Here is a 25,023-nt window from a genome sequence, read left to right as displayed (position 1 = left end):
CGCCCTCCATTCACAGACCGCCGCTTGGCCACGCCCACACTGCCACAGTCCTCAAACTTTTTTTTTTGTCTCAGTCTTTATTCATGTAGAATCTTGAATGTTTGACGTTCAGTAAAAATGCTACCTTACATTGGGTTAGTGTTGTTACAGTTTATAATCTTGTTGCATTTCATGTTCAATTTCTGATATTTTTGTCCTTTCATTTCTCCAGAAGTAAAGAACGCTGAAGTAAATAATGCACTGCTGCAAGTCTTTTCCTGCTCCACATGTCCTCGTTCCTATACATCTCAAATTTACCTCGGCAAACACATCCAGAGATGCCACTATAAAGAGTATGTGGGATTACCGGAATCAGGAGAGATTAAATATGAGCTTCAGATCCCCTCCAGATGTCAGCCAACATCAACTAATACTCTCAGTTCTGACACTTCTCATGATGCTATACAGAAGGAAATTCACCACTGCTCAGACTGTGGAAAGAGTTTTGGTCATCAGAATGCATTCAAGATGCACCAGCACATTCACACAGGAGGAAAGCCACATCACTGCTCACAGTGTGGGAAGAGTTTTACTGGACAGAGCGATCTCCAACGACACCAACGCATTCACACAGGAGAGAAGCCGTATCACTGCTCACAGTGTGGGAAGAGTTTTACTGTACAGAGTGCTCTCCAACAACACCAGCGCATTCACACAGGAGAGAAGCCATATCACTGCTCACAGTGTGGGAAGAGTTTTACTGGACAGAGTGATCTCCAACGACACCAACGCATTCACACAGGAGAGAAGCCGTATCACTGCTCACAGTGTGGGAAGAATTTTACTGGACAGAGTGATCTCCAACGACACCAACGCATTCACACAGGAGAGAAGCCGTATCACTGCTCACAGTGTGGGAAGAGTTTTACTGTACAGAGTGCTCTCCAACAACACCAACGCATTCACACAGGAGAGAAGCCGTATCACTGCTCACAGTGTGGGAAGAGTTTTACTCGGCAGGGTGATCTCCAACAACACCAGCGCATTCACACAGGAGAGAAGCCGTATCACTGCTCACAGTGTGGGAAGAGTTTTACTCAGCTGAGTGCTCTCCAACGACACCAGCGCATTCACACAGGAGAGAAGCCGTATCACTGCTCACAGTGTGGGAAGAGTTTTACTCGTCAGTGTCATCTCCAACGACACCAGCGCATTCACACAGGAGCGAAGCCGTATCACTGCTCACAGTGTGGGAAGAGTTTTACTCAGCATAGTGATCTTCAACGACACCAGCGCATTCACACAGGAGAGAAGCCGTCTCACTGCTCACAGTGTGGGAAGAGTTTTACTCAGCATAGTGATCTTCAACAACACCAGCGTGTTCACACAGGAGAGAAGCCGTCTCACTGTACGCAGTGTGAAAAGAGTTTTACTCAGCATAGTGATCTTCAACAACACCAGCGCGTTCACACAGGAGAGAAGCCGCATCACTGTACACAGTGTGGTAAGAGTTATACTTATCGAAGTGCTCTCCAAATACACCAGCGTGTTCACACAGGAGAGAAGCCGTTTAACTGCTCACAGTGTGGGAAGAGTTTTAGTGAACGGAGTGCTCTCCGACGACACCAGCGCATTCACACAGGAGAGAAGCCACATCACTGCTCACAGTGTGGCAAGAGTTTTACTCGGCAGAGTAATCTCCAACAACACCAGCGCATTCACACAGGAGAGAAGCCATATCACTGCTCACAGTGTGGGAAGAGTTTTACTGAACGGAGTGCTCTCCGACGACACCAGTACAGTCACACAGGAGAGAAGCCGTATCACTGCTCACAGTGTGGGAAGAGTTTTACTCGTCAGAGTACTCTCCAGCAACACCAGTGCATTCACACAGGAGAGAAGCTGCATCATTGATCATAGTGTGGAAAGATATTTACTTATTCAGTTACATTTAAGACCTACAAGTACACTAACTCAGAGACATTGCATGATTTAAAGTAATCACATTAAATATGGATCTGATTATGACTGTTTTGGCTGAAAATGACCTGTAATTTGAAATTTATTGTTCATGTTACATGACTGTTTTAAAATATGTACCTTTATAGTGATGTTTAAAACAAGATTATTGTTTTCTTTTGACCTTAAATAATCATTAATTACCACTATACAAGTAAATATTAAACTGCAATTCTCATCAGTGTAGTACTGCAGTATGAGACTAATTGTTAATGGAATTATCACTGATCAGGAGTTTAGCATTACTATGTTTAACGGAAATGTGGATCAAACCAAATGACGATGGAGCAGTGAAATGAAGCTCGTCCAGCTATATGCATCCGCCTCATCTCACTGGTAGAGGAGAAGGCATCGATTATTTATAATCATAATCTAGGAGTCGTACAAAAACCTGAACAAAAATTCAGTCTGTTTGAAGTTCTTTATCCTAACATATGTAGCCAAAAAAAGTCTATGCAGTTGATTCAGCTCATTATTATTTTTTGACCTGTGGTCTACGTATATTCTGAAGTTCTTTCTGAATTTGCGGATTTCTTTCAACAACAAATTAATTGTTAGACATTATTTGTTTTGATCACCTGGAAGACTCTGAGAACAGCATTCGTGTCCATTCTAGATTCAGTAGGGGTTAATCAGGATGTCATAGGACCTAACCCTATTTTTGTTCAGGTTTTTGTATGATTCCTCGTGGTCACACTCTCAATCTAATACTTGTATTTATATTAAACATAGGAAATATCGTAACTTCCACAGTCTGAAGCTCCCTCAGATCATTATCTCCTCTCTTTTGAAATGTCTTAGCAATAGTATGCACACCTTGCACACCATCGCGTCAAAAGTACATTCACGTCAACGACTGCATAAAGGTTTATCAGTAGTCTTCCAAGTTATCAACTTTGATTGGCTCACAGTCAGACCCCACAGAACTTGATCAGCTAACTGAATGCTGAGAGTCAACATTCTCCTTTACTTTAGATAATGTAGCTCAACTTAAAAGAAAATAATTCAGCAGAAAAAAAAAACCTAGCACCCTGGTATAACAATCACACATGCGCCTTAAAACATAAAATTAGAAAATGGCATCAAACAAAATTGATCGTATTCCAATTTGCGTGGAAGAAGAGCCTCTGGAACTACATGGACAAGCTTTTAATGCTGCTTGATCAACAATTTTCTCCACCCTAATAGAAGATGATAAAAATAATCTTAAATTATGTAATACATGTGAGGGAAATTTAGTGGATGAGCATTCCTATTCTCTGTGTTTCTGTGTGTTGAGCTCAAGTGGCCTAGTGTACTGAGAAAGATGTTTTTCCCATGTTGTAATCGCCCTTCTGTGACCTTGGTGGTGATAAGCAGGGTGTCTGAGTTCTCCATAACTACGTATCCGCCTGCACATACCAGAGCACACCAGGTGCATGCTTTAACAAAGCTTCATAGAAAATCTTGAGCCAATCACGTGAAGATGCAAGCAGTAAGCAAATGCCTTTAGAGTATAATAGATAACAGCCACTAAAACACAACTCAGAGTGCGCGTACTCTCGGCATCATCAGAAGTGGTGTCTTCTTTTTTCCTTTCCTTTTTTATATGTCTGTTTTATATGATCTACTATAATAAGTAACTGAAAAGACAACTGCTAAGCGTTGTGAAGTGTTTATTAGAAGTTTCCATTACAGTTTGTCGTCCCTGGGTGGGCCCTACGTGTCTGATCCTCGGACGACGGGACACTCCCAAGGCTACGGTGCGGAGCTGAGAACTCGGATGAGAGACCAAACCGTCAGGGCTCACCGAACCAGTAAGTGATAACTTTGCATTCTTGTGTAAAGAAATTAGTGGAAACAGTATTTAAAGACTGATACAAATGATGGAGAGAGATTTGTCCTAGTCAATGAAGACTGATATAAGAGATGGACAGAGATTGTCCCAGTCAATGAAGACTGATATAAGAGATGGACAGAGATTGTCCCAGTCAATGAAGCCTGATATAAGAGATGGACAGAGATTGTCCCAGTCAATGAAGACTGATGTAAGAGATGGACAGAGATTGTCCCAGTCAATGAAGACTGATATAAGAGATGGACAGAGATTGCCCCAGTCATCAGGCAAAAATATCAAACTATTAATTTAAAACTAGACAATTTAAGTACCCCTGGAGAGAACAGTATAACTACATCACAACAACAATTTGTTTTACACCCCTTAGAGAGACTGAACTAATTTCACTTATTTCCTCATCAAAATCTTCAACCTAACAGATAATAGCAGAAGCAATCAAACCTCTTTGAAAAACAATTATTCTTTTAGCAATGGCTGTGTACCTAAATCCTTTAACCTAGCAGTTGTCATACCCTTGATTAAAGAACCTCACCTCAACCCTTGTCAGCTGTCCCAGTATAGGCCAATATCAAACTTCCCATTTATCTCCAAGATCCTTGAAAAAACTGTGGCATAACAGTTATGCTCATATCTACATGGAAGTAACATCCCTCAAAGGTATCAATCAGGATTTAGACCTCGTCATAGCACAGCGACAGCACTGGTTAAAGTAGTAAATGACCGACTACTGGCTCCTGATCAGGGTTGTGTCTCCTTGCTTGTGCTGCTTGACCTTAGTGCAGCTTTTGATACCACTGATCATACTATTCTCCTTGATGGACTAGAAAATGTCATTGGTGTTAAAGGAACGGTCCTCTGGTGTCTCGGGTCTTATTTAACTGATCATTGTCAGTTTCTATATGCAAATGGTGACTAGCATGCATACAGAAAAGTTTGGTGTTCCACAAGGTGCTGTCTTTGGCCCATTGCTTTTTTTCTTAAAAATATGCTATCTCTGGGTAATATTATTTGTAAGCATGGTATTACTTTCCACTGTTATGCTGGGGGCACAGTTGTATGTTTCAGCAAAGCCAGATGAGAGACACCAGCTTAATAAAATTAAGGAATGTGTAAAGGACATTCGACACTGGATGCTTATTAACTTCCTTCTACTTAATTCTGGCAAGACATTACGAGGACCACATGCAGCTAGAAGTAAATTTTCTGATTAAATAGTAACTCGAGATGGCTTTTCTATTTCTTCGTGGGCAGCAGTAAAAGACTGGTGTGATTATTGGCTCCAGTCTTTCATTTGAAGCCCATGTAGATAATATTGCTTGGATAGCCACCTTTCAGCTCAGAAATCCTCATTCATTATCTCTAGCCGCTTTATCCTGTTCTACAGGGTCGCAGGCAAGCTGGAGCCTATCCCAGCTGACTACGGGCGAAAGGCGGGGTACACCCTGGACAAGTCGCCAGGTCATCACAGGGCTGATACATAGACACAGACAACCATTCACATTCACGCCTACGGTCAATTTAGAGTCACCAGTTAACCTAACCTGCATGTCTTTAGACTGTGGGGGAAACCAGAGCACCCGGAGGAAACCCATGCGGACACGGGGAGAACATGCAAACTCCGCACAGAAAGGCCCTCGCCGGCCACGGGGCTCGAACTCGGACCTTCTTGCTGTGAGGCGACAGCACTAACCACTACACCACCGTGCCGCCAGCTCAGAAATATTGCAAAAAAATAAGTAACACTGTAACTACATGATGCAGGAAAACTAGTTCATGCTTTTATTACTTCTAGGTTGGATTGTTGTAAAGCCTTACTGTCTGGATGTTCCAGTAGGTGCATAAACGTGCTCCAGTTAGTTCAAAATGCAATAGCAAGAGTCCTTACAAGAACTAGAAGATATGACCACATCAACCCTGTCTTATCCACACTGCATTGGCTCCCAATCCAATTTCATATTGATTATAAAATACTACTATTGACCTTTAAAGCACTGAATGGTCTTGAGCCACAGTACCTGAGTGAATACCTGCCATGCCTACTAAGATCAATAGGTATAGGCTATTTTTTGGCACCTCAAGTAGAAAAGGCTACATCAGGGGCAGAGCTTTCACTTACAAAGCCCCATATTTATGGATCAGCCTTCCAAGTAGTGTTCATGACTCAGACATAGTTTAAGTCTAGGGTTAAGGGGTTAGGATTCGGTTTCATGGAGGCCATGTTGTGCACTGTCCCTCCTAGGGCTTCTCCTTGATGTTCCACCAATGCCATGCAGTCATCCCCATGTTGCATTTGGGTTTTTCTTGGGGGAGGCTTTATTTTACGATTGTGAATAGGGAAGAGGGAAACAATGAAGGTGAGGTGCTGAGGTGATGGGTTATGGTAAGGTTTTAGGGGTTAGTGTTGGGTTTAGGGGTGAGGGTTAATTTTGGGGTAAGGTATAGTGTTAGTCGAGGGTAGGGGTTGTGGAATAACTCTGCTATGCGCAGGCCTATTGGAGTTTTGGGGGTGGAAAGAGAGGGCCTGGTGAGGCAAAAGCCTGTAATCAACAGAAAAGTAGAAATATTCAGCGAATTTGTTCCAGTAGCCTAATCAATATAAAATTAAATCATACTGACTGTACAGCCGCTGCCAGCACCTTTGATCTAAACCTGGGGCTATTAAATATTCAATCTCTTACATCTAAAGCGCTAATGGTTAATGAACTCATTACTGATCAGGAGTTTAATGTACTTTGTTTAACTGAAACATGGATTAAGCCAAATGAATATATAGCATTAAATGAAGCGAGTCCTCCTGGATACAGTTATATACACCAACCTCGTCTAACTGGCAGAGGAGGAGGCGTTGCGGTTACTTATAATGATTATCTAGGTGTAACACAAAAACCTGGTTATAAATTTAATACATTTGAAGTTCTTCATATTAATATAATCTATGTAGCCTCGAAAAATAGGTCTACCCAGTTAATTCCATTACTTATTATTTACAGGCCCCCGGGGCCATATTCTGAGTTTCTTTCTGAATTTGCAGATTTTATCTCAGATCTGGTTATTTCCTTAGACAAAGCTTTAGTTATCGGAGATTTTAATATTCACTTCGATAACCCAGAAGACTCTTTGAAAGCAGCGTTTGTGTCCATTTTAGCTTCAGTAGGGATTAATCAGAATGTCATAGGACCGATCCATAATGGTGGTCACACCCTCAATCTAATACTAACATTCGGGTTAAACGTAGAAAATATAGTCATACTTCCACAGTCTGAAGTTATCTCAGATCATTATCTCATCTCATTCAAAATATGTCTGAGTAATAAAAAATGTACCTCACCATGCTACTGTATTAAATGTACATTTACGTCAACTACTGCACAGAGCTTTATAAATGATCTCCCAGAGTTATCAACTTTGATTGGGTCACTGTCAGCCCCTGCAGAACTTGATCAGGCAACTGAATGTTTAGAGTCAACATTCCGCCATACTTTAGATAATGTAGCTCCTCTTAAAAGGAAAATGGTCAGAGACAAAAAAAATTAGCACCCTGGTATAATGAGGACACTCACACTTTCAAATAGACCACTCGAAAATTGGAACATAAATGGCGTCAAACAAAATTGGTAGGATTCAAATGAGCATGGAAGGAGAGCTTCCTGAAGTATAGAGAAGCTCTTAGTGCTGCTAGATCAACATATCTCTCCTCCCTAATAGAAGATAACAAAAATAATCCTAGATTCCTATTTAATATTGTAGCAAAATTAACCAGGAATAAATCCACTATAGACACATGAACACCTGCAGTATGTAGTAGCAACGACTTCATGAATTTTTTTTTCATGACAAAATTGAGAATATCCAACAAAAAATTCAAACTATTAATTTAAGGTCAGACAATGTAAGTGACCCTGTAGTTAACAATACAGTGGGGCAAAAAAGTATTTAGTCAGCCACCAATTGTGCAAGTTCTCCCACTTAAAAAGATGAGAGAGGCCTGTAATTTTCATCATAGGTACACTTCAACTATGAGAGACAGAATGGGGGGAAAGAATCCAGGAAATCACATTGTAGGATTTTTAATGAATTAATTGGTAAATTCCTCGGTAAAATAAGTATTTGGTCACCTACAAACAAGCAAGATTTCTGGCTCTCACAGACCTGTAACTTCTTCTTTAAGAGGCTCCTCTGTCCTCCACTCGTTACCTGTATTAATGGTACCTGTTTGAACTCGTTATCAGTATAAAAGACACCTGTCCACAACCTCAAACAGTCACACTCCAAACTCCACTATGGCCAAGACCAAAGAGCTGTCAAAGGACACCAGAAACAAAATTGTAGACCTGCACCAGGCTGGGAAGACTGAATCTGCAATAGGTAAGCAGCTTGGTGTGAAGAAATCAACTGTGGGAGCAATTATTAGAAAATGGAAGACATATAAGACCACTGATAATCTCCCTTGAGCTGGGGCTCCACGCAAGATCTCACCCTGTGGGGTCAAAATGATCACAAGAACTGTGAGCAAAAATCCCAGAACCACAGGGGGGGACCTAGTGAATGACCTGCAGAGAGCTGGGACCAAAGTAACAAAGGCTACCATCAGTAACACACTACGCCGCCAGGGACTCAAATCCTGCAGTGCCAGACGTGTCCCCCTGCTTAAGCCAGTACATGTCCAGGCCAGTCTGAAGTTTGCTAGAGAGCATTTGGATGATCCAGAAGAGGATTGGGAGAATGTCATATGGTCAGATGAAACCAAAATAGAACTTTTTGGTAAAAACTCAACTTGTCGTGTTTGGAGGAGAAAGAATGCTGAGTTGTATCCAAAGAACACCATACCTACTGTGAAGCATGGGGCTGGAAACATCATGCTTTGGGGCTGTTTTTCTGCAAAGGGACCAGGACGACTGATCCGTGTAAAGGAAAGAATAAATGGGGCCATGTATCGTGAGATTTTGAGTGAAAACCTCCTTCCATCAGCAAGGGCATTGAAGATGAAACGTGGCTGGGTCTTTCAGCATGACAATGATCCCAAACACACCGCCCGGGCAACGAAGGAGTGGCTTCATAAGAAGCATTTCAAAGTCCTGGAGTGGCCTAGCCAGTCTCCAGATCTCAACCCCATAGAAAATCTTTGGAGGGAGTTGAAAGTCTGTGTTGCCCAGCGACAGCCCCAAAACATCACTGCTCTAGAGGAGATCTGCATGGAGGAATGGGCCAAAATACCAGCAACAGTGTGTGAAAACCTTGTGAAGACTTACAGAAAACGTTTGACCTCTGTCATTGCCAACAAAGGGTATATAACAAAGTATTGAGATAAACTTTTGTTATTGACCAAATACTTATTTTCCACCATAATTTGCAAATAAATTCTTTAAAAATCAGACAATGTGATTTTCTGGATTTTTTTTTCTCATTTTGTCTCTCATAGTTGAGGTATACCTATGATGAAAATTACAGGCCTCTCTCATCTTTTTAAGTGGGAGAACTTGCACAATTGGTGACTGACTAAATACTTTTTTGCCCCACTGTATAACTGTATCAGATCAGCAATTACAGTGTTTTACTCCCCTTAGAGAAATTGAATGACTTTCATGACTCTCGGCATCAAAAGCATCCACTTGTGTACTAGATCCCTTACCTACATGTCTATTCAAACAGATCATACCTGAAGTAATTGAACCGCTTCTAATAATAATAAATTCTTCTCTTACGATTGACTATGTACCCAAATCCTTTAAACTAGCGGTTATCAAACCCCTGATTAAAAAACCTGACCTTGATCCCTGTCAGCTATCCAATTACCGGCCAATATCAAACCTCCCCTTTATCTCCAAGATCCTTGAAAAAGCTGTGGCACAGCAGTTATGCTCATATTTACATCAGAATGACATCCATGAAATGTATCAGTCAGGATTTAGACCTCCATCATAGCACAGAGACAGCTCTGGTTAAAGTCGTAAACGACCTCCTGTTGGCGTCTGATCAGAGCTATCTCGCTACTTGTGTTGCTTGACCTTAGTGCAGCATTTAATACCATTGATCATTCCATTCTTCTGGATAGACTAGAAAATGTTGTGGGAGTTAAGGGAATGGCACTCTCCTGGTTCAAGTCTCATTTAACTGATCACTATCAGTATGTTGATGTAAATGGTGATTTTTCTAGACATACTGAGGTAAAGTTTGATGTTCCACAAGGTTCTGTCTTGGGTCCACTGCTTTTTTTCTTTATATATATATATATATATATATATATATATATATATATATATATATATATATAATGTATGTTATCTCTGGGTGATATTATTCGTAAACATTGTATTAGTTTCCACTGTTATGCTGATGACACACAGTTGTATGTTTCTGCAAAACCTGATGAGAGACACCAGCTTAATAGAACTGAGGAATGTGTGAAGGACATTAGACACTGGATGCTTTTTAACTTCCTTCTGCTTAACTCTGACAAGACTGAAGTACTTGTACTCGGACCACATGCAGCTAGAAGTAAATTTTCTGATTAAATAGTAACTCTGGATGGCCTTTCTGTTTCTTCATGTGCAGCAGTAAAAGACCTCGGAGTGATTATTGACCCCAGTCTTTCATTCGAAACTCACATTGATAACATCACCCGGATAGCTTTCTTTCATCTCAAAAATATTGCTAAGATAAGAAATTTAATTTCACTACATGATGCAGAAAAACTAGTTCATGCTTTCGATCCCTCCAGGTTGGATTATTGTAATGCCTTACTGTCTGGATGTTCCAATAAGTGCATAAACAAGCTCCAGTTAGTTCAAAATGCAGCAGCAAGAGTCCTTACTAAAACTAGAAAATATGACCACATCATCCACTTATCCACACTGCATTGGCTCCCAATCAAATTTCGTATTGATTATAAAATACTACTATTGAACTTTAAAGCACTGAATGGTCTACTTGGATCAAAAGGTGCAGGCTATCTGCTGGTACCTCGTATCGTGAAGGCTACATCAGGGGGCAGAGCCTTTTCTTCCAAAGCCCCACAGTTATGGAACAGCCTTCCAAGTAATGTTCGGGAATCAGACACAGTCTCAGTGTTTAAGTCTAGGCTGAAAACATATCTGTTTAGTCAAGCCTTTTGTTAATGGTGTCTATGAGGTAAAGGTGTAGTTCTGGAGGGTCCTCAGACCTAGAGAGTTTTGATGAACTGGGATGTATGGATGCTGTCAGTCCCCCACTCGCTTGCTCACTCGAGTTTGTTGACGGTGTAGTGGCTGGCTGCTTTATGTTACAGGGTTCCCTCATGCCTGTGTTACCTTCTGGCTCTCCCTTTTAGCTATGCTGTCATAGTTAGTTGCCAGAGTCCCTGCTTGTACTCAGTGCAATATGTATACTGTTCCTACTTATTCAGGTGACATTGGGCATACCTAACAACCTGTTTTTTCTCTCTCTCTTCCCCCCCCCCCATCCGTCCTTCTGAGTTACATGTCGGTCCTGTAATCGAGATGCTGACCTGTTCTGATCCTCGGACCTGCCTGATCCATCCTGGTGCCCTGTGTCTGGTTGGAGTCTCATCTCATCGCATCACTCCTGTGGAGGACGGCCCCATGTGGACAGTTGGGGGTCACGCCTGGAGGACGCTCTGAACTTTTGCAGTGGTGCTTTTGTGGCTGGGGACTGCAGTTGACTTGCTGACTTTGGGACTGCAGTTGTCATGAACAGTTTTGCACTCAGGTTTCCGTCAGTGGGGGGTTTCTAGCATCAACGCAGCTGACTTTATGTTAGGACTGTTAATGTTATAGTCATGTCTGTTGTTGCCCAAATGAGGACGGGTTCCCTTTTGAGTCTGGTTCCTCTCGAGGTTTCTTCCTCATGTCATCTGAGGGAGTTTTTCCTTGCCACCATCGCCACAGGCTTGCTCATTGGGGATAGATTAGGGATAAAATTAGCTCATGTTTTAAGTCGTTCAAATTCTGTAAAGCTGCTTTTCGACATTGTTTATTGTTAAAAGCGCTATACAAACAAACTTGACTTGACTTAATCAAACCTGCGACCTTCTGGTGGGTGGGCTACCATTTAACCTGTTGAGCTGAAGATCCTCTAATGTGATGCATGCTGACTAAGTGATAAAAGAGAGGGGATTGGGTTCGGGTTATGGGTGGGGGAAGGGGAGAAAAACAAACCCTGGTTTGGGTAGAGGGTGGGCGGGGTTAGGAATTGGGGTGAGAGAGGTTAGGGAGTGGGAGATGATAGGGTTGGGGATTAAGGGTTTGGAGAGGTGAGGGTAAGGGATGGGGTTGTGGATGACTGGGGTTAGGAATTAGGAATGGGAGAGGTTGAGTTACAGATAAAGAGTTTAGAAAGGTAAGGGATTGGGGGAGGGAATGGTTGTGGAGGGTTAGGTATTGAGTTAGTGTAGGGTAGGGGTAGAGGAATAACTCTGCGATGTGCAGGTCTAATGGAATTTGGGGGTGGAAAGCGAGGACCTGGTGAGGTGAAGGCCTGGCATCAAACCCATGACCTGGTGGATGGGCTACCATTTAACCTGTTGAGCTAAAGATCCTCTCATGAGATACAGAAATGCTTGAAAGTTTGTTAACCCTTTAGAATTTTCTATATTTATGCATAAATATGACCTAAAACTTAATCAGATTTTCACACAAGTCCTAAAAGTAGATAAAGAGAACCCAGTTAAACAAATGAGACATAAGTATTATACTTGGTCATTTATTTATTGAGGAAAATTATCCAATATTGCATATCTGTGAGTGGCAAAAGTATGTGACCCTCTAGAATTAGCAGTTAATTTGAAGGTGAAATTAGAGTCAGGTGTTTTCAATCAATGGGATGACAATCAGGTGTGAGTGGGCACCCGGTTTTATTTAAAGAACAGGGATCTATCAAAGTCTGATCTTTACAACACATGTTTGTGGAAGTGTATCATGGCACGAACAAAGGAGATTTCTGAGGACCTCAGAAAAAGCATTGTTGATGCTCATCAGGCTGGAAAAGGTTACAAAACCATCTCTAAAGAGTTTGGACTCCACCAGTCTACAGTCAGACAGATTGTGCAGAAATGGAGGAAATTCAAGACCATTGTTACCCTCCCCAGGAGTGGTCGACCAACAAAGATCACTCCACGAGCAAGGTGTGTAATAGTCGGCAAGGTCACAAAGGACCCCAGGGTAACTTCTAAGCAACTGAAGGCCTGTCTCACATTGCCTAATGTTCATGAATCCACCATCAGGAGAACACTGAACAACAACAGTGTGCGTGGCAGGGTTGCAAGGAGAAAGCCACTGCTCTCCAAAAAGAACATTGCTGCTCGTCTGCAATTTGCTAAAGATCACGTGGACAAGCCAGAAGGCTATTGGAAAAATGTTTTGTGGATGGATGATACCAAAATAGAACCTTTTGGTTTACATGAGAAGCATTATGTTTGGAGAAAAGAAAACACTGCATTCCAGCATAAGAACCTTATCCCATCTGTGAAACATGGTGGTGGTAGTATCATGGTTTGGGCCTGTTTTGCTGCATCTGGGCCAGGACGGCTTGACATCATTGATGGAACAATGAATTTTGAACTATACCAGTGAATTCTAAAGGAAATTGTCAGGACATATGTCCATGAACTGAATCTCAAGAGAATGTGGGTCATGCAGCAAGACAAAGACCCTAAGTACACTAGTCATTCTATCAAAGAATGGTTAAAGTAGAATAAAGTTAATGTTTTGGAATGGCCAAGTCAAAGTCCTGACCGTAATCCAATCGAAATGTTGTGGAAGGACCTGAAGCAAGCAATTCATGTGAGGAAATCTACCAACATCCCAGAGCTGAAGCTGTTCTGTGTGGAGGAATGGGCTAAAATTCCTCCAAGCCGGTGTGCAGGACTGATCAACAGTTACCAGAAATGTTTAGTTGCAGTTTTTGCTGCACAAGGGGGTCACACCAGATACTAAAAGCAAAGGTTCTCATACTTTTGCCACTCACAGATATGTAATATTGGATCATTTTCCTCAATAAATAAATGACCAAGTATAATATTTTTGTCTCATTTGTTTAACTGGGTTCTCTTTATCTACTTTTAGGACTTGTGTGAAAATCTGATGATGTTTTTGGTCATATTTATTCAGAAATATAGAAAATTCTAAAGGGTTCACAAACTTTCAAGCACCACTATACATGCTTACTAATTGATAAGAGAGGGGATTGGGGAGGGGGGTGAATGCAAGCCCTGGTTTGTGGAGGGGATGGGGTTAGGATTAAGGATTTGGAGAGGTTAGGCTTGGGGATTGGGAGTGGGGGAAGGTAGGGTTAGGGATAAAGACTTTGGAAAGGTTAAGGTAAGGGATTGGGGGAGGTTGTGGAGCGATTGGGAAAGAATAGGTTTATGAATTGAGGATGGGAGAGGTTCAGATTAGGGATTGGAAGTGGAAGGGGTTAGGTGATTGGAATGGTTAGGGGAAGGGAGAGGTTGTGGAGCGGTCAGGATTAGGGTTGGAATTTGAGTGTGGAGATTAGGTTAAGGGTTTGGATGGGTTAGGATTAGGATTGGGGTAACCTTTGGGATTGGGGAGGGGGAGGGTAATTAATGGGACATAAAAGGCCCCCTGCATTGTAGAGAATTAAAAAATTAAAAACCAGTGATAAGTGCTCACATAAATAAAAGTGCTCCAAACCATAAAATCACAATCAAAAATAAAATAATTTCCACCACTCATGACAAATGTGTTAGTGCTTCAAATAAATATTAAAAAGTAGAATGTGTCATTTAATTAGGACAAAGGGGGTTAGTAGGGTGTCACTGGTTTTAAAAAAAAAAGTGTCTCTTTGTTGCTGTGAAGCGTCTAGTGCGTAGAAGCTTGTAGAGTGTAGCTTGCATACTCTCTTCTCCCCTTCAGCCAACGCCGCTGGCTAGCTACTAGAGTGAAAGGAGAGCAGAGTGCATTCGTCTCTCTTGCCAGTACATAGTCCCTCCAGCAGCAAGCCTTATGCAGTACCTCTTCGTGGTGACACACATGAGCTGGGCACCTTGCAGCCCCAGGCTAAACTGCAAAGGACTCAGAGGAGACTTTACTCCAGACTTGTGGCATGTAGGCCCACCAGTGTGTGGACACACCCTAGTACCCAAGAACCAAGTCCCCAGCTATGGATAACTAGTAACAAAACCACCTATGGTTAAATAGGAGATGCTTCTGTGGCGTCTGGCAATAATGCCCAAGGGTGGAGGAGAGCACTAGTGTGATTTAACGGCCAGCAGATGGATGGAAAGGAATGGTGACCACTGTCTGCATTAGTTATATATTAATAATCTTCTCGACGAGAAGCCTGGGTTCGGGGGAACCAGCCTGTCCTGCCGGAACATTCGCAGCTGGCTACACGATGGACGCATGGGAGAGGTGGCGGGTCGTGTGCTTGGCGGTTCTTTCTGTGGAGGACATTGATGACATCTACCTATTCGGAACCATGATTACAGGACTTTGCTGATTGGATTAGGCATTGCCCTGGTTTATCGAGGGAATCAGAAAATGGTGACAGCTGTCCAAAGCCCCATAAAGCTGCCCGACATGATTGAAGCGGTGGGCAGAGCTGTTGGCACTCAGACTGTGGCTATTCAGAACTTGAACCACAACATGGATAACATCATGGAGAAGCTTTTGGCTTTGCAAAGGAAAATGGATCGATTCAGAGACCAGAATGGACAAACAGAGTTGTCGTATAAAGGAATGCGTCTATTCGCCCCAAGACCAAACAATCCCAATCTTATCTGCTTTCGGCTCCCTCAGACAGCACTGGCTTTGGCCAAGGCCGTTGCTGGGACAACAACTACCCCCCTGAAGATCACTACTGTTAGACTCTCTCGTATTCCTTCCCCCACTTCCCATGGTCGCCGCTTTTACCCCCAGTGTGACAAGTGGGTAAGCGCCATCTTCGGCTGCAGGACCGGACTGCTTGTTTGCGTTGGGTTACCTATACCTCTGCTTCTCCCCCCTACCTACCTTGATTGCCCCCTCCCTCGTGTCCTGAGTCATGTGTAAAGTGCTGAGGTGGTTTTTTTAATGTTCCCACACTGTACTCCCCACAGGAGCATAGTGTGGGGGTTGCTTTTTTCTCCTCCCCTCCCCTCATGTTACTCTATTTTTCATCCCTGTCTTCCTGTCCTGTCTACTTCCCCGTGCCAATTGTATGTATGTGTATATGTACGGACGGGTTGACAGCTAATTTCACTGGTACTTGTGACTAAGTGACAATAAAGGGTGGGTTCATTCATTCATAATTGGCTCCCCGGCTCAGCTTGCTGGGCGAGGTGGGTGTGTGGGGCACCCAGTAGGATTAAAACAAGACCTATCAAAGGGTGGATGAGCTCCTCGTGAGCCAATGACCACCCCTGCAGTCCTGGGCCTGGCAATAAATTGCCTTGTAGCTGCGTGCCTTCACTGGCGTCCTGAATCTCATTCTTGCCCCAGAGTCTGGGACACATCGCCAGAAGGATGACGGATAGTGCGACCAGCATCACCACCAAGCACATGCTTCCATGATGATAAACACACCAGACCAAAGACTATGCTACCATGTCTGGGGCAACCGACATGCCATTTGCACTGGCAGTGGCAAGAAATATACGAAGTCCAGTCACTACCACTGCTTCCGGGGTAGCCGACGTGCCAGCCGTACTGGCACCGGTGAGAAATATGCAAAGACCAGTTAAAAATTCAAAGAAGACAGCTGACATCACTGGAGAGTGTGTCCAAAGTGTGGCCATGCTTGCCGAGCTTGCATTAGCTTCCTCTCCCATCTGCAGACACAGAAGAAGTAAAATCATCATGGTGCCTTACTCGAATCGAGTAGCAGCGCCGATGCCGACTGGTAAAAAAAAAAAAAAATTATAATTCAAGGAGGATATATTGTGAGAGTAAGTTATGGACAATTCTATGTGCAAGCTCGGAATTGAATCAATGACCTTTGGATTGAAAGACAGCCATTCTAATCACTGAGCTAAATCTCCCTGTTAAGAACTGGTTTACTCGGTGCTAGAAAAGGTATAAGGTTACTCATAAGTGGCAAAAAAAAGAGAGGGAAGGCAAGAGAGAGGTGTCCAACTCTATAGTAAAAAGCGGTTATACTTTTGTCATTAATGTTTCATTTTCTTTCTCATTTAGTCCATTTGGAAAATTTTTATTTAATTCTAAGATGTCTTATCAAGTAAAAATAGATGTCCATGATAATGGACAAGCAAGATAATTTCACTGGTATTCAGTAATTTTCTCCTCAAATTCAGTTTTCCTTTTTTTGCACTGTGGGTTGGAAGGAGGGAGGTGTCAGGTGAAAGAGGTATGGACTAGAAGATCTTTGAGGTTTTTATTATGTTTGTAGGTGGATATGAGAGTGTGGTTATCAAAAGTTTGGTGTTGTGTAGAGAAGTGGGTGACGTTCTCAGTTGTTTATGTGGGAATGGTATATCTTGAGAGAATCTGGTGATGAGGGGGTTTGGGGAGGTGTGTGGGTGGGTGAGTGAGTGAGTGAGTGAGTGTGTGTGTGTGTGTGTGTGTGTGTGTGTGTGTGTGTGAGTGTGTGAGTGAGTGAACAAGTCCTGCCAGTGTTTGATTTCTAATGTCGCGGAGGAAATGTTTGGAATAATGTCTGGCATGTAGAGATTTGAAAAGTATGGAAATGACGGGGTGAAACTCGTCTGAAAAAGAGCAGATATGGTGGAACTGGATGATTTGCAATTTAATAATTCCTTTGAATGTATGTTTCGGATGATTACTGTGTTTATGAAGAAGGGAATGTGCATCAGTGGGTTTGAAGAAAACTTTAGTGCTAAATTTCTTATGAGTTGGCGAAATGGGTGTGAAGAAAACTGTTGTGTCTAAGAAACTGACCGATTCAGGATGGATGGTGGCTTTAAGTTTAACAGAAGGATGAGCATTGAGTTGAGAATGTCTAAAAAGTTATTGAAATCCGGTCGGGAATATGGTCAAGCTCCAATAATGTCATCTTGGAAACGGAAGAAGAAAGTGGGTTGTTGGATAAGGCAGCTTGTTCCCACTGACTTATGTAGATGTTGGCACACGAAGGTGCAAATCTCTGACCCACGGCAGTCCCATGAATTTGTAAGTAATATTTATTGTCAAACAGGAAGTCGTTGTATGTGAGACTATTTCTGTTAATTGAATGAGTATGTGAGCTGGTCTGGTGGGGTCTGGATAGTTATGGAATGTATTGTGTAGGGCTTGTAGGCCCATGGGTGTATGGATGTTGGTGTATAAGCTGTCTACATCAAGGATGAAGAGGAGAGTGTGGTTGGGGGCTGCCATGGGTCGGATTCTGTCCAGGAAGTGGTAGGTGTCTTTAATGTAGGAAGGGTGTTTGGTGGAGAGGGGGTTGAGCTTGTGGTCAATGAATATTGATACATTGTAGGTGGTACTATTACAGTTGGAAAAAAATAGGTCTTCCAGGGGAAACTACAAAGGGAACAGTCTGTGTTTCTGGTGGTTTATGAATTTTAGGAAGGAGGTAAAACTGGCGTGGGCTGGGTTGATATGGTCTGAATAGGAAAATTTCTGTCTTGAATTCAGGGATTTATTATTATTATTATTATCCTTTATTTAACCAGGCGAGTCTTATTGAGACTATCGTCTCTTTTTCAAATGGTCCGTGGCCAAGAAAGGCAGCACTTTAAAAAATTTAAGTAAAAAATAGAGAAACCTCATCTACAAAAAAACAAATAGACCAACATCAAACAAAGCCAAACACACAAACAGCAACAAACACCAATTAATACAGACATAAGAACACAGAAGCAACAACAAACAGAACACACCATATTACACAAAAACATAGAAACACCACACAAATCACACCACATTACACAGCAACGTAACAAAACACAACACTCATCTCATTCTCATTATCTCTAGCCGCTTTATCCTTCTACAGGGTCGCAGGCAAGCTGGAGCCTATCCCAGCTGACTACGGGCGAAAGGCGAGGTACACCCTGGACAAGTCGCCAGGTCATCACAGGGCTGACACATAGACACAGACAACCATTCACACCTACGGTCAATTTAGAGTCACCAGTTAACCTAACCTGCATGTCTTGATGTGACATGCATCATGTCACATGATGCATGATGATGTGAATGAAAACACAACACCTCGAACAAAAATTAAATACAGTGAAAAACAAAATATAACGCAAGAATATAACATACAACAACCGAGACATCATACAACAAACAGCATAAAAAAACACAAACAAAAAACGAGATAAAAACAATAATCTACATACAATCACACTTATAGCTGAAGGCCTCTGAGACACAATTTAAACTCATTAAGTGAGATAAAAGTGCTCAGCTTCAACTGTTTCTGCTGACTTGGCCTTTTCAGCATGTCGGTCCGATACGCAATGTTTCCTTACCGCTATGCCCACAATATTGCTGAGACTCCTGTAAAAGTTGCTGCTATACGAATAAAAAGACTTGTCAATGTTGAAAATGTGGTCCTTTGTTTAATTTTCTCTTGTTATTCCACATGGCGGTGACAGCGCACTGCCATTCGAATGTTCTACATTTGGACGTACTCCACTCTCTGTCCACGTAAGCACCGGTCCCGGGCAATTTTTTTTACATTGTATTGCAATTAAATGGCTGAAGCTGAAAATAAAGCTGACACTTGGTGAACATCAAATGGTTGTTTTATTTGTATTCCATAAATATGTCACCAATATAGTTTAATATTAATTATAATTAAGTCTTCAATCAAAAACAATCACAGCAACTTTTGAAAAAAAAAATCTCTTTAATATTACCAAAAAAGAGTGACTTTCAGGGAGGCTTGCAAGTCCCAGGAAATGCACTAGAATGCATCTCAGAGCATGTAGAATCCATGAGCTTTCAGGGGCCTAAGGCAGCCCCCGAACCCGTGGCCATTATGACTGGTGCCACTATGTGGATATTTTGGTCTAGTTAGAACCCTGTGAATTGATAGTGTTGCTGGTGAAGAGAGGTGATTAATTGACGGATTTGATATTGTGCTACGGATTGCGTGGAATGAGAGATGGGTTGATAATATTTCTGATTGGATAGCTGTCTGTTCGCTTCTTGTAGATAGTGGTGGGTGTCCATAATTACGATTTTTGAACCTTTATCTGCTGGTTTTATGACTTTATTTTTGTTTTGTTTAAGTTGTTTGACGGCCTGTTGTTCAGAAGTTGAAAGGTTATGGTGAGGAGGGTGGTGGGGGTCCTGAGGAAATGGAAAAGTCTGTTGTGTGTGTCCTGAATCTCACCTGGTCCCCCAACACCAGCTCCATAGTCAAGAAAGCCCCGAATCGCCTTTACTTCCTACGGAGGCTGAGGAAAACCTCTCTCCCATCACCCATCCTCACAATATTCTACGGAGGGACTATTGAAAGCATTCTGAGCAGCTGCATCATGGTCTGGTTTGGGAATTGCACTATCTTGGATTGCAGGACCCGACAGCGGATAGCGAGGACAGCTGAAAAGATCATCAGAGTCTCTCTTCCCTCTATCACGGACATTTTCAACACACGCGGCGTCCAGAAAGCCACCAGTATCGTGGCTAACCCCTCACACAATCTCTTCACCCTCCTGCTGTCTGGGAAAGGGTATTGAAGCATTCGGGCCTTCACAGCCAGACTCTGCAACAGTTTTTTCCCCATGTGCTATCAGACTCCTCAACTCTGAGGGACTGGACTGATTCTCATGGACTGTTGATCACACCACTCACACTGCAGTATTTGCACAGTGGACAATATTGCACTATTGCTTACAGTGGTTACAATGTCTCTTTCTCACACACACACACACACACACACACACACACACACACACACACACACACAAGGCTTGCATTTATTTATTCCATTTTCATACATGACTTCAATTCCTCATGCCATCAGACTCCTCAGCTTGGACTGATTCTCAAAGACTGTTGAACACTCACTGCAATCTTTGCACAGTAGACAATAATGCACTATTGCCTTACAATGTTTACAGTGTCTCTCACGCACACAAAACTTACATTTATTTATTGCCTTTCATATACTACCTCAATGTTCACATTCAACTCTGCACCTGATGTTGCTTGTGTCTGCACTTCATGTTGTTTGTGTCATTTATTGTCTACTGTGTCATTTACTGTCTGCAGTGTTCCACTCTTTGCACTTTATGTTGTTAAATGTAGACTTGTAGTCCTGTGATGTTCAATGTAGCACCATGGTCCTGGAGAAACATAGTTTTGTTTTAACCGTGTACTGTACCAACTGCATATAGTTGAAATGACAAATAAAGAGACCTTGACCTTGTTGGATAAGGCAACAGAGTTTCCCATCTATCTGGGACTGGGTTGGTTCCCAGGTAGAGGGGGAAATGAATGGGGTGGCGGTATGGGTGTTATCTGATGAGAAGTGATCAATCAATTTAAGTCTGTGATGGTAATTGTGGATGTCCCTTTGCAGCTCCTCCTGGTGGACGTGTGAAGTGTGTGGCATGAATGTCAACCCCCTCTCCAAGAGGGATGTTTGTGAAGGGGTGAGGTGGAAGGAGGTGGAAAGGTTCATGATTAAGCTGTCTTGTGGTGTTTGAGTCTTGTGGGAGGAGGGTGGGGGTGGGTACAGAGGGGAAATGGATTGGGGCGGAGGATCCAGGGGTATGGTGGGGACGAGGTTAAATTTAGGTAATTGCACCAGTGTGTAAAGATGGTATGTGCAGTAGTGGATGTCCAAAGTATTTTGTCATGTGTGTTGTGTAATGTTTCTGGTGGAATAGTGGGTATATGGGGGAAATGTCTGCTAATGTATGCGTTGATCTGGGTAAAGTTATGTTTCTGTGCTGGTGTAAGAAGGGGTGAAAAGTTACTCAGTAGGATATGTATGATAGCACTGGGGAATGTTGTGGAGGCCTGTTTATAGAGTAATGAAACTGTTTTGTGCTTGTGTTTTTGGGGTCGTGATCTTGATGGTTAATCCCCTCTGACTTCACTTGGGGAGAGGGAGAGTTTGTTTCAGTAAACTGAGGAAATGGTAGCACTGAGGTAGCTGTCAATTTGGATTCTAAGGTTGGGAAATGGGGGGATCCTGTTTAAATTTGAAACCCCTAGAAAGAGTACGGGATGTTGTGCTACAATGGACCAATGTTTTAATTTTTCTTTGCGGTTTGATACACAATGGTATGTGTGTTGAAAGTATGCTGGCTGGGTAGGTGCATGGGAAGGGCTAGGTGTAGGCTGTGGCCTAGTAGGTTGTGAGGGATCAGGAGTCAATACAGAGCTGTTAAAGGGGAACTGAAGGCAATTTTTTTATTATCAAAATTATATTTCTCATTTTAATAAATATAGGAATGCATTTTTGATAGCTATTTTGTCACTGCTATAGCAAGTTATGAGTGTTTGAAATATGCTATGTAATATATCAGTCCATATGTCAAAGCAATGGCCATAAAGAAGATTCGTTGAGACTTGTGGGAGACATCGTAGGACGGAAGTAAAACGTACAGCGGAAATCAAATTGACTAACATCTGCCAACGTTCCCTGTGTCTGAAATCGCTTACTCATTCGCTACTCCCTATACAGGGAATTACTATAAAGAGGACTATATATTGAGCTCATTGGGAAAAGGAAAAATCGCTTTCGAACACTAAACCGTTGCGCTGGTATTTACGTCATTACTGTCGCACAATTAAAACGTGCCAGATCAGTCGGCTGATGGGTTTCAAAATAATAAATACATGCATGTATTTTTGTGATGAATCCATATTATACTGAACGTATTTCCCATATTAATAAATACAAAGTACCTGCATCTTTCAGTTCTTTTACATCAAGGCTGAATACTTTCTTCTTTGCTGCTGCCTTTTATTAAATCAAATTTGAGACTTTTAATGTGATTTCTTTCAGCGCGGCCGCAATGCATGATGGAATATATTGCTTTGGTTAGTGACCATCGTTGTACACAACTTTTTGTGATGCACTGTGGGATATGTTGAGTGCACTATATAGGGTGTAAATAATCCTCACTAAGGTTTCGGACAACACTACAAAATGGTGTCCCCACTATATAGTGCCCTTTATAGTGAGTAGGGAGCGATTTCATACACAGGGGTTGTCAAAAGACGCATGCGCCCTCTTTCGAATGCTGATGTAATCAAGCCAGAAGTTTTGTTTGTTTTGATAGCGATCAGGAAAGTTTGAAAAAAGTCGGCAGTAATCGTCATTTAAACTAGTTTTTGTGCAATATTTTGTTTGGAAAACAGTTTTCAGAATGGCGGCACTGACACCTGGCTGACACTTCATGTTTCAAAGTCTTGCACAAGTCTCGTGAAGATCAGTCGGATAAGCGACACCTGCCATGGACCAAACGAACTAAATTCAACATGGCTAAAAACTGAATAGGCCAATAGACCTCTTCGCAGTAAACGTCATTCATACGTAAGCGGAAATTGCGCGCGCAGCCTGGACCCAAAAAAGACTCAGAAATGCCTAGTTGTTGTGTTGTCGGGTGTCAGAATCGTAGCAGTGATGGGGTTAAAATGTTCAGAATTCCAGCAGGATCTCACCCATTCCAAAAAAATGCTACAAGCCATCAAACGTATAGACTGCGATGAAAGCACTATCAAAAATGCACGGGTTTGCAGCGCCCACTTCATCACAGGTAAGATCAGGCTATTTATTAAATCTTTCTTTTTTATTCTTTCTAGTCTTTGTTTATTGATGTAGCAAAATACTTTGGTAACGTTTGTCTGATTAGCTGGGTCATAGTTACACAATGTAATGAATATTGTTAGCATGTTAACTTAGCTTTGCATGCAATTTTGTTTGTAGGAGAGGTCTCGCTTGACTCAAGCAGTCCAGATTTTGTGCCATCATTATTTGTGTATGCCGAAAATCTCGTCTCATCTTCTTCCGCTTATCCGGGACCGGGTCGCGGAGGCAGCAGTCTAAGCATGGAAGCCCAAACTTCCCTTTCCCCAGACACCTCGGCCAGCTCCTCGGGAAGAACACCGAGGCGTTCCCAGGCCAGCCGAGAGACATAGTCCCTCCAGCGTGTCCTGGGTCTTCCCCGGGGCCTCTTCCTGGGGGGACATGCCTGGAACACCTCCCCAGGGAGGCGTCCAGGAGGCATCCGAAAAAGATGCCCGAGCCACCTCAGCTGGTTCCTCTCGATGTGGAGGAGCAGCGGCTCTACTCCGAGCTCCTCCCGAGTGACTGTGCTTCTCACCCTATCTCTAAGGGAGCGCCCAGCCACCCTGCGAAGGAAACTCATTTCAGCCGCTTGTATCCGCGATCTTGTTCTTTCTGTCATTACCCAAAGCTCATGACCATAGGTGAGAGTCGGAACGTAGATCGACCGGTAAATTGAGAGCTTCGCCTTTTGGCTCAGCTCCTTCTTCACCACGACAGACTGGTAAAGCGACCGCATCACTGCGGAGGCTGCACCGATCCGCCTGTCGATCTCACGCTCCATCCTTCCCTCACTCGTGAACAAGATCCCGAGATACTTAAACTCCTCCACTTGAGGCAGGACTTCTCCACCAACCTGGAGAGGGCAAGCCACCCTTTTCCGGTCGAGAACCATGGCCTCGGACTTGGAGGTGCTGATTCTCATCCCAGCCGCTTCACACTCGACTGCAAACCGCCCCAGTGCATGCTGAAGGTCCTGGTTTGAAGAAGCCAACAGGACAACATCATCCGCAAAAAGCAGAGATGAAATCCTGTGGTTCCCAAACAGGATTCCTTCCGGCCCCTGGCTGCGCCTAGAAATTCTGTCCATAAAAATTATGAACAGAACCGGTGACAAAGGGCAGCCCTGCCAGAGTCCAACATGCACTGGGAACAGGTCTGACTTACTGCCGGCAATGCGAACCAGACTCCTGCTCCGTTCGTACAGGGACCGGACAGCCCTTAGCAAAGAGCCCCGAATCCCATACTCCCGAAGCACCCCCCACAGAATACCACGGGGGACACGGTCGAATGCCTTCTCCAGATCCACAAAGCACATGTGGACTGGTTGGGCAAACTCCCATGAACCCTCGAGCACCCTATGAAGGGTATAGAGCTGGTCCAGTGTTCCGCGACCAGGACGAAAACCGCATTGTTCCTCCTGGATCCGAGGTTCGACTATTGGTCGAATTCTCCTCTCCAGTACCCTGGAGTAAACTTTCCCTGGGAGGCTGAGAAGTGTGATTCCCCTATAA

General features: G+C 42.9%; 2 protein-coding genes across 10 annotated transcripts in view; both read left to right on the top strand.

Annotated features, from left to right (window-relative positions):
* LOC132870994 (gastrula zinc finger protein XlCGF26.1-like) overlaps window positions 1-2,116 on the top strand; it is a 110,981-nt gene extending 108,865 nt beyond the window's left edge. For all 9 annotated transcript variants that reach the window (XM_060905105.1, XM_060905104.1, XM_060905098.1 and 6 more), the window contains one exon: window positions 212-2,116. In XM_060905105.1, the coding sequence (XP_060761088.1) occupies window positions 212-1,893 (1,682 nt within the window). In that variant the 3' untranslated portion in view covers window positions 1,894-2,116. The remainder of the gene's footprint in view (window positions 1-211) is intronic.
* A 1,520-nt stretch (window positions 2,117-3,636) lies between these two features.
* Window positions 3,637-25,023, top strand: part of LOC132871011 (uncharacterized) — a 35,885-nt gene continuing 14,498 nt past the window's right edge. Inside the window, exon 1 of the mRNA XM_060905163.1 lies at window positions 3,637-3,794. The gene's annotated coding sequence lies outside the window, so the exon portion shown is untranslated. The remainder of the gene's footprint in view (window positions 3,795-25,023) is intronic.

The sequence above is a fragment of the Neoarius graeffei genome, chromosome 22 (genome assembly GCF_027579695.1).
Source record: "Neoarius graeffei isolate fNeoGra1 chromosome 22, fNeoGra1.pri, whole genome shotgun sequence".
Taxonomy (NCBI): Eukaryota; Metazoa; Chordata; class Actinopteri; order Siluriformes; family Ariidae; genus Neoarius; species Neoarius graeffei.
This window is presented reverse-complemented; position numbering and strand designations above follow the sequence as displayed.